At 41.7% G+C, this 9,252-nt stretch overlaps 1 protein-coding gene across 1 annotated transcript in view; it reads right to left on the bottom strand.

Moving 5' to 3' along the window:
- Positions 1–1,869: 1,869 nt before the first annotated feature.
- CFAP58 (cilia and flagella associated protein 58) overlaps positions 1,870–9,252 on the bottom strand; it is a 106,645-nt gene continuing 99,262 nt past the window's right edge. The window contains exons 17-18 of the mRNA XM_006050100.4: positions 8,429–8,562; positions 1,870–4,018 (exon numbers count right to left, since the gene is read on the bottom strand). Of these exons, the coding sequence (XP_006050162.1) occupies positions 3,907–4,018; positions 8,429–8,562 (246 nt within the window). The 3' untranslated portion in view covers positions 1,870–3,906. The remainder of the gene's footprint in view (positions 4,019–8,428; positions 8,563–9,252) is intronic.

Genomic DNA, 9,252 nt, shown 5'->3' with positions numbered 1-9,252 from the left:
TTCTGCTCTAAAGTCGTGACATGGTATTTTCTGATGGGTATCTTGGCCTAGGTCAAACTTCAAAATCTGGTTGAGCAAACCAGGAAACCAAACAATAGTTATCAACCCTGGATAAATTTTTATAGCAAAATTATAGCCCATCACAAGGAGAGTTGCTGCCGTCTCCTCCTAGCACGGCCACTTCCATCTCTATGGCTTATCACAGCAACACACCTTTGCTCTGAGCAATTTCTTCAGAGGTAAGCACAATAAAACCCTGGCTGTAACAGCAGTTGCTGAGAAGCTATGATCAGCAACTAATGACCAGGGAGTCCCCTTTATCCTGTCTCTCTCCATCAACAGAGAAACCATACCAGCTCCCCATCAGCCCAGGGGAGAGTCAATGACTGGTTTAGCAACAGGACTCCTTTCTGAAATGCTCAAAACCCCAGGGTAAACATGACGCTACTGTATAATCTCCTAATGTTGCTTTACAGTGCAACTGAAATTTGTGATTTTAAAAGCACCTTAGCCCACTGTGAGTTCACAGTTATCTCTAATGATCTGCAAATCTCAGTGTTTTTAATAGCTCATTTCCGTGCTGTGGTTACAGTGGCAACACCTGTACCTAAATAGTTACTGCTTGTAACACCCTGGGCTGCCAGGATGCACAGTGAATGAGAGGCAGCAGCAGCACCTCCCACCCTTTGCTAGCCTTAATTTACTCTTCCTCCTCTTGAACATAAGCACAGGGAGCTTACAGAGCTGCTGTGTCAGTTCCCAGAGCCTACGTGATCTCAGCTGATGGGACCAAGATCAGAGGTCATCAGCAGAGGCTGACCTTCCCCATACATGGACAGAAACAAGAAGGTGGCCACAAGAGACCACCAGGGTCTTTCCCTCTGGAAGCTCTGACTTCTGAAAGTGAGGGGCCTGTCCCCAGATCAAAACTACAAGGGAAATAAACAGATGTTTTCATGAAGTCCCCAATATGGCATTTCTGCAAGATACTAAACTATAAATTACATGAGCAAATATAACTTCCTCCAGACATTTTAATGCCATTCACCCTCTAAACAAAGAATCATCTTTATAACTGATATAGTGAAGTATTATGTAATAACTGTTATTCTCAAATTTCAAAACAAGATATTTCTTACCTAATGATAATGGTAGATACTTACTGAACAATTACTATGTGCCTGACATTGCTCCAAGCATTAACTCATTTCATCTTCAATTCAGTTGCTATAATAAGCCAGGATTTGAACCTGGCCTCTGTCTCCAGAGTCTCTGCCACACTGCGATAGAACAAGAATCACAGACCCCATGACCCTAGAGAAAGAGAAAGTGAAAGTGAAAGTCACAGTTGTGTCCGACTCTCTGTGACGGGATTATATACACAGTTCACGGAATTCACCAGGCCAGAATACTGGAGTGGGTAGCTGTTCCCTTCTCCAGGGGATCTTCCCAACCTAGGGATTGAACCCAGGTCTCCTGCATGGCAGGTGGATTCTTTATCAGCTGAGCCACAGGGAAGCCCCATCCCTAGAGAAGTGAACCTAATATAAAGCCACCCAAGGGCTCAGAAGGAAGTTGGTTACGGCTATACTTCAAAATGTCCCTGAATAGCTAGAAAATCCTCCAAGGCGGTACATGTCATAACTGCCTTACCTCACCTTACCTGCAAAAGTCTTCTGTCTAAACAGAATACAGCAAGTCCCCTACACACCAACAAGTTCTAAGAGCACATATGTAAGTCCAATTTGTTCGTAATTCCAACAAAGTTAGCCTAGGTACCCAACTAACACAATCAGCTATGTGATACTGTACTGTAGTAGGTTTATAATACTTTTCACACAAATAATACATAGAAAACAAACACCAAAAATAAAGAAAACATTTTTAATCTTACAGTACCTTGAAAAGTACAGTAGTACAGTACAACAGCTGGCATACAGGGATTGGCATCAAGTGAACAGGCAAGAAGAGTTACTAACTGGAGCTGGGAGACGGTAAAGCTGAAGGATTGTCAGCAATAGGAGATAGAGGACAAGCTTCAATTTCACTCATGTCTGATGCTGAAGGAACACATGTTCACATCTTTGAAAGTTCACAACTTGAGGGTGTGACACAGGGGACTTAGCATACAGTTGGTCGGCTCTGAGGGAAGACAGCATCTGTGATTTTCAAAAATAGAAATGCCCTCATCGTGATTCTTCAGGTTTAAGGTTTTCTAAGCAAATTCTCTCGTGTATGTAACCATCCTCATGCTCCCACGTGGTATAACAAATTGCTGATGATCACAGCTCATCACAGGGTCACCAGCTACCCTGGAGGTTGATTTCCATCTGCAGATCTCAATTGGGATCATGTAGGAGAAGCAGCAGAGGATGATGCTGCCTGACTCAGTTCCCTAGCACTTAACCACTTCTGCTTCCAACAGTCAGCAACTGCCACCTCTTTGTCTAAGATCTGCTTTGCCTACCAGCAGGGAAGACCAAAAGAACCCCTCCAGAGCAGTCCTTGGTCAGTGACTGGAAGCCTGAGGGTATAAATACCCCAGCTCCCTCACCCTGATGGGACCAACTCTGAGATGTGATTACATTGTTTTCAGAGACCCTGAAAGGTCCAGCAAAAGTCTGCAACTGCAGAACTTGACTTCGTGTCTTAGCCTGGTGTCCCACGTCCCCACTCTTAGGTTGTTTCCTGGGATCACTGCAGAATCAATCACTTTCATGGCCATCATTGCCTTGGGTCTACTTCTGGTGGTGAACCAAGAGGGACAGAAGAACATGATTTTAGATCCTTCTAAACTCCCACCTCTGTGGATAATCTAAACAAACATCTTGGGATCCTTAAGTCTCCTGCTCCTCATGATGAATGAAATGAAATTATCCACTTATACTATCCTTGCTTATCCATGAGCTACTTACCCCTCAAACATTTTTTTAAAAATTACAGAGGTCAAGTTATTGTGAGAAAGATGGCCAGGGTGTCCCACAACACTGAACACTCTAAACAGGGGAACTTTGAACTGATGCCCACCTAACTGTGGTTTCAAAATAAAGAAGATAACAATGGATTTAGTTACTCAAAATGCTGGCCTGTAGCCTGGAAACCAAACAGCTCTCTGTCCCTTGTAACTCTGCTCTCCAAATGTGAGGTCTAGGAAGGACAGCTCTTCAGAGGATACCAGCCCAAACCCCTCATTTTACAGTCTTGGTCCTCTGAGTCACATCTTTGTGTTAAACATTTCTCACAGCAGTTTTAAACTTTACGTATTCTACCAAAACAAAGATTGAGATCTCTACAAGGCTTCTTTTTATTTTTTATGATGAAGTATTTATTAGTATGTCTTTTTGGAATAGGTTTTCATACACCAGGCCTGAAAAGAAATTCCACATAGAAATCACTCCCAAAACACTTTTTAAATAGTTTAGTGTCCACCTTTCTCAACTCATCAATGACTTGTTAATGAGGAATAATTAAAATAGATTCTTATTAATAAGAATGCACTGCATTTCAAAAAAAAATTTTTTTAATATAAAATCTATGCACCAGTGTCTGTGCAGAGAAATTAGGGTCGAAACTTTCATCCACACGGAGTATCTAGATGTGGTGCATTGCAAAATAAATCAATGTGGTAGTAACAAAAGATCTGCTTCATGCAATGGTTGAATTGATATAATTCAACCTGATTGAATAGATTTAATTACACTCTGTTAATATCCATGTGGATTAAATAGAAAGTCATCACTCTTCTATGTACAGGACTATAATAGTTCTGCGTTTCTTTCCATCCTGGAATCCGAGGACTGATTTCCCTAAATGTCATGATCCAAGGGATTTCAAAGAGATTCCTCCAAAATGTTTCACAGTGAATTCCAATGAGTTGTTCAGAAGGACCCAGCCAGCAGCTTCAAGTTAGGACTTCGCCTTGGATGACTTGCTGAGGGGAAATCCACCCCCAGTAAAACGAGGGCCACTTGGTTTGGCCATTGAGAAGGTGTCCTCCATGCTTATTCTGTCCTTGTTTCTGTAAGAGAGGAGCTGAGAGTTAACTTTCTTACCATCTTTTTCCTCTTCTAAGATGGGTGTTAAGTTCTTAGGGTGAGTTAACCACTAAAAACTGCTTTGATCAAAGCTTCCAGTTTGAGACAAGGTGGTGGTTTAAATGTAATTAGGTGTTACTGATAACACATAGAATTAGGGAAAGACACAATTAAACATGCCTTCCTAATGTTGATCTAAATACAGACAGAAGGCCTCATTATAGCTCAAGCGCTGGGGCCCAGAGGCTCCTGACTTGTAATCATCTTCCTATTTTATAAAGCATTTGTTTAGTTCCAAAGATCAGTCAGAGGAATCTTTCTCTTGGCTCAATTATAATGACTAATTCATCATTTATCAACTTTTATAAAAGTCTCAGTTTCAGTGGAAACTTATAAATATTTATCATACACACACACATACACACACAGGGCATTTTCATCAAACTTGGACATTAATAAAATACAAATTTTTCTATAACTTTAGATAAGAAGCAGTTATTATTAGAAATAGTTTAAAACACAGGAAAAGCTGGGAAATATAAATAAGATAGTACATTTGGCAATAGATAAAGGAAGAAACTCCCTAAAATCTACAGTATATCTTCTATATAGATCTTCTTTAAATGACCCCACACACACAGACACACACACACACACACAAATTCAGGTTTCCTGCAGAAGTATCTTAAATTTATATAGATTACCTATTGTATAATTAGGGTCTTATAGAAAACATCTTTGGAGTCCCTTTTTCAAAATAAAAATTGAGCAAACTACTAAGATTAAAACCAATTAGATTTGACTGCTAGAAATGATTTACTTCAGAGAAGAGAACTCTACTTTTTACAAAACAATCTGACTTGTACTGCAGACTCCAGGCCAGCCTGGGATATAGAGTAGGGGAGTCAAGGATAGGTGGGTGGGGGTATATAGGTCAGGATTAGAGCATGAAAAAATGGTGTTTGAGAAAAATGAAAAAAAAAAAAAAGGCAAAAAGGTAAAAATGATATGAGTTGCTATTTTATAAAGAGTATGTGTGAGGAGAATATCCACGGAGATTATTCTAAATTATTCCATTTGGAAAGAATCTGCAGAGGATTGGTTCATCAATTCAGCTGTCTCTTAGCAGAATTGATTTCATTATTATAAAAACCATCCTCCATAAATAGGACAAAAGCTTCAGCCTTGAGTGGATCCCGCAAAGACGCCGCCTTCAAGTACTCTGACAACTTGTCTACCTCCTGACTGTTGTTAGATGCAGGCAAGGCCCCCCTCCTCCTGCCCTCTCTTGCCTCAAATAACCTAAATTTTCCTCTCCAAAGGAACTAAAGCTTAATGCTTCTGGCCTGATCTAAGCCAACTAATGGGAATAATGTCTCCTTTACATGATCTTTTTAATGTATTTATAGACCATCCTAATGACTCCCTTCAGCCTTCTTCCTTTCAGTCTAAACCATCTCAGCACTTTTGTTCTTGCCTGGTCATATTTTCCTTCAGCTCCTTAATCTTCTTTTTTTTTTTTTTTCCTGCTGTTCTCCTCCTAAGAACTCATATTTTTCTGTCTCCCTCCAGTTTATGGATCCCAACTAAATGGAACCACCATTGACGCCCTCTGGAGAGATCAGTCACAAGGAATAAGTATCAAGGCAAAAGCAGAGAGTCTAGAGCAGGGTACTAGAACTTTCCATGATGGTAGAAAAACCCTGTACCTGGCCTGCCAGATACAGCATCCACTAGCCACATACAGCTACTAAGTAGGTGAAATGCGACTAGTGCAGTTAAGGAACTGAATTTCTAATTTGATTTAATTGTAATTCACTTTATTTAAATAGCCACAAGTGGCATACTGCCTGGGGCAGCGCAGTTCTAGTGGATGGGCCACTGGGAGGAGCTGAGCTACCAGACTTTATTTTGGGGGGCTCCAAAATCACTGCAGATGGTGACTGCAGCCATGAAATTAAAAGATGCTTGCTCCTTGGAAGAAAAGCTGTGACCAACCTAGACAGCATATTGAAAAGCAGAGACATTACTTTGCCAACAAAGGTTCGTCTAGTCAAAGTTTTGTCTTTTCCAGTAGTCATGTATGGATATGAGAGTTGGACCTTAAAGAAAGCTGAGCACCAAAGAATTGATGCTTTTGAACAGTGGTATCGGAAAAGACTCTTGAGAGTCCCTTGGACTGCAAGGAGATCCAACCAGTCCATCCTAAAGGAAATCAGTCCTGAATATTCATTGGAAGGACTGATGCTGAAGCTGAAACTCCAATACTTTGGCCACCTGATGCAAAGAACTGACTCCTTGGAAAAGACCCTGATGCTGGGAAAGATTGAAGGCAGGAGGAAAAGGGGATAACAGAGGATGAGATGGTTGGATGGCATCATCAACTTGATGAACATGAGTTTGAGCAAGCTCTGGGAGGTGGTGATGGACAGAGAAGCCTGGCATACTGCAGTCCATGGGGGTCACAAAGAGTTGGACACGACTGAGCGACTGAACTGAACTGAGCTATCAGAGGGGCATCCTTCTGTCAGTCAGTATGTTCTCTTTGTCCAGAAAACTGTGTGTGTGTGTGGTGGGAGGATCAAAAGGCCAAAGGAAACCAGGAACTGTCATCTAAATGTGGAATGAGGGGATATTCTGATTTACAAAAAGGGTGGATTTTTACTGTCAAATGATTTGCACCTAGCTACTTTAAATAGCTATTTGCCACTAATGAATCATAGGGGATGCATTCAGACCCTCTTTCACCATGTCCTTGAAACGTCCATGTGGATGACACACCAAGCCTGATTTTCAACTCCCAGTGTGAGCCCCTGCAGAATGAACTCTATGACTTGGGCAATGCCATACAGCCAAGGTTCAAACCTACAGATTCATCTGGGTCCCCTCGTTCACCCCAGGATTAGGAAAACAATAACAAAGTAAAGAGAACATTTGTTCTTGGGCATATAGCCATCCTGAAACCCAAAATGTTCACCTGACATGTGCGATATCATCTCCTAGAAGAAAGGCTTCCCATGCTGATAACCTACATCAGATATAGAAGTCAGACACTAGACAGAGAAATGGTTCAGAAACAGTTTATCTAAAACATAGGTGAAAATTATGTGTGTGTGAACTGCTCATAATTACAGTGGTCCAGCTGGAAGAAGCAAAAGCTGGAATCAAGATTGCTGGGAGAAATATCAATAACCTCAGATATGCAGATGACACCACCCTTATGGCAGAAAGTGAAGAGGAACTAAGAAGCCTCTTGATGAAAGTGAAAGAAGAGAGTGAAAAGGTTGGCTTAAAGCTCGACATTCAGAAAACTAAGATCATGGCATCTGGTCCCATCACTTCATGGCAAATAGATGGGGAAACAGTGTCAGACTTTATTTTTTGGGGCTCCAAAATCACTGCAGATGGTGACTGCAGCCATGAAATTAAAAGATGCTTACTCCTTGGAAGGAAAGTTATGACCAACCTAGATAGCATATTCAAAAGCAGAGACATTACTTTGCCAACAAAGGTCCATCTAGTGAAGGCTATGGTTTTTCCAGTGGTCATGTATGGATGTGAGAGTTGGACTGTGAAGAAAGCTGAGTGCCGAAGAATTGATGCTTTTGAACTGTGGTGTTGGAGAAGACTCTTGAGAGTCCCTTGGACTGCAAGGAGATCCAACCAGTCCATCCTAAAGGAGATCAGTCCTGGGTGTTCTTTGGAAGGACTGATGCTAAGGCTGAAGCTCCAATACTTTGGCCACCTCATGCGAAGAGGTGACTCATTGGAAAAGACTCTGATTGGGGGCGGGAAGAGAAGGGGACGACAGAGGATGAGATGGCTGGATGGCATCACTGACTCGATGGAGCTGAGTTTGAGTGAACTCCGGGAGTTGGTGATGGACAGGGAGGCCTGGCATGCTGCGATTCATGTGTCCGACTCGCAAAGAGTCGGACACCACTGAGCGACTGAACTGAACTAAACTGAGCTACATTATTAGAAAGCACAGCTTTAGCAAACCCAGACCTCTTAACAAAATTACCTGTGGTTTTAAATGTGAGTGTGCTTCAGCCCATGCCACGGTGACTGTGAACCTCCTTTGCAGGCAGAGCCCCAAACCGTGAGAACAACGTGGGGGAAAATATCACACTAGGTTGCCTCTGCTCCACAGGAGGTCCACCAGAGAGCTGATATTAATGGATCCCTGTTAGGGTCCTAAGGAGGGGTCAAGTCAGACAAGACCCCCATCTTGCTCTGACAACAACCCACTGGGTGACCCTGCAGAAAGGTATTTGCTCATCCCTGACTTTGTTTACCCCACTGAGGTCTGTGACTCTGTAGCTGTCCACAGTTATTTTTCTCATCAGCTGTTAAAAGGCACAACAAACCTAGAACATCTGACTAATTCTTACTTCTGAATGTATTCTTTACGTTTCTGAGCCAGGTATTTCTTCTTTAAATTCAGCAGTTCGTTGCTAAGTTTTTCGATCTCGTACTTGTATTCTTGGCTCTGCGACTCATACATATTCAGCTCTGAAGACAAAACCTAGTATGACAAATAAAGCGGCATTAACAGAAGATACACGGTGAGACAATATCCTTTTCTGAAAAATCTTTTTAATCTGCTGCCGCTTACCTTGGTGAGGCTAGAAATACCAAACCATGCCCAGATTTAATGGTTAATCTGCACGCTTCTACTAGTTCAAGGTCTGTATCTGGGTAAAAATCTGATGAACGTTCTGAAGACTCATAATCCAATGACCAACTTAATGAAACCTCATTCCTCTGCTTAAAAGGAGAGCTATCAGGCACATCCAAACAGGCTCACACATATGAATGGTGTAATGCACTCAAGAATATTGAGAGTCAAAAAAGAAAAACTCCCAGACATATACTATAAAATTGCTTCTTAAAGCCTTTTTTAAAATGTTCAGAAAAGTCATTACTAGGCAGTGTGATTCATCCAAGGATTATTATAAAAACTATTCAGAATCATCCTGCCACCACCACCATTAAATAGGCACTCAATTTATGTGTTTTCCAAGGTTGTTGTTCTGCTGAATGTCAATCACCTCTTCACTGCACCCTTTGGGACTATTCACAGGTTCTCTCTTTATCGGAGCACTGGGTTATTTACCTCTAAGATGCAGAGGGCTATGACGTATGCATGGGAGAGGGTACTACATGTGAGGGGCTGTGTTAAGAAGCCTAATTTTCTGCCTCTTGCTCTGTTGTG

This window comes from Bubalus bubalis, chromosome 23 (genome assembly GCF_019923935.1).
Source record: "Bubalus bubalis isolate 160015118507 breed Murrah chromosome 23, NDDB_SH_1, whole genome shotgun sequence".
NCBI classification, from domain to species: Eukaryota; Metazoa; Chordata; class Mammalia; order Artiodactyla; family Bovidae; genus Bubalus; species Bubalus bubalis.
The sequence above is the reverse complement of the archived record's forward strand: the minus strand, read 5'-3'. Positions and strand labels throughout refer to the sequence as shown.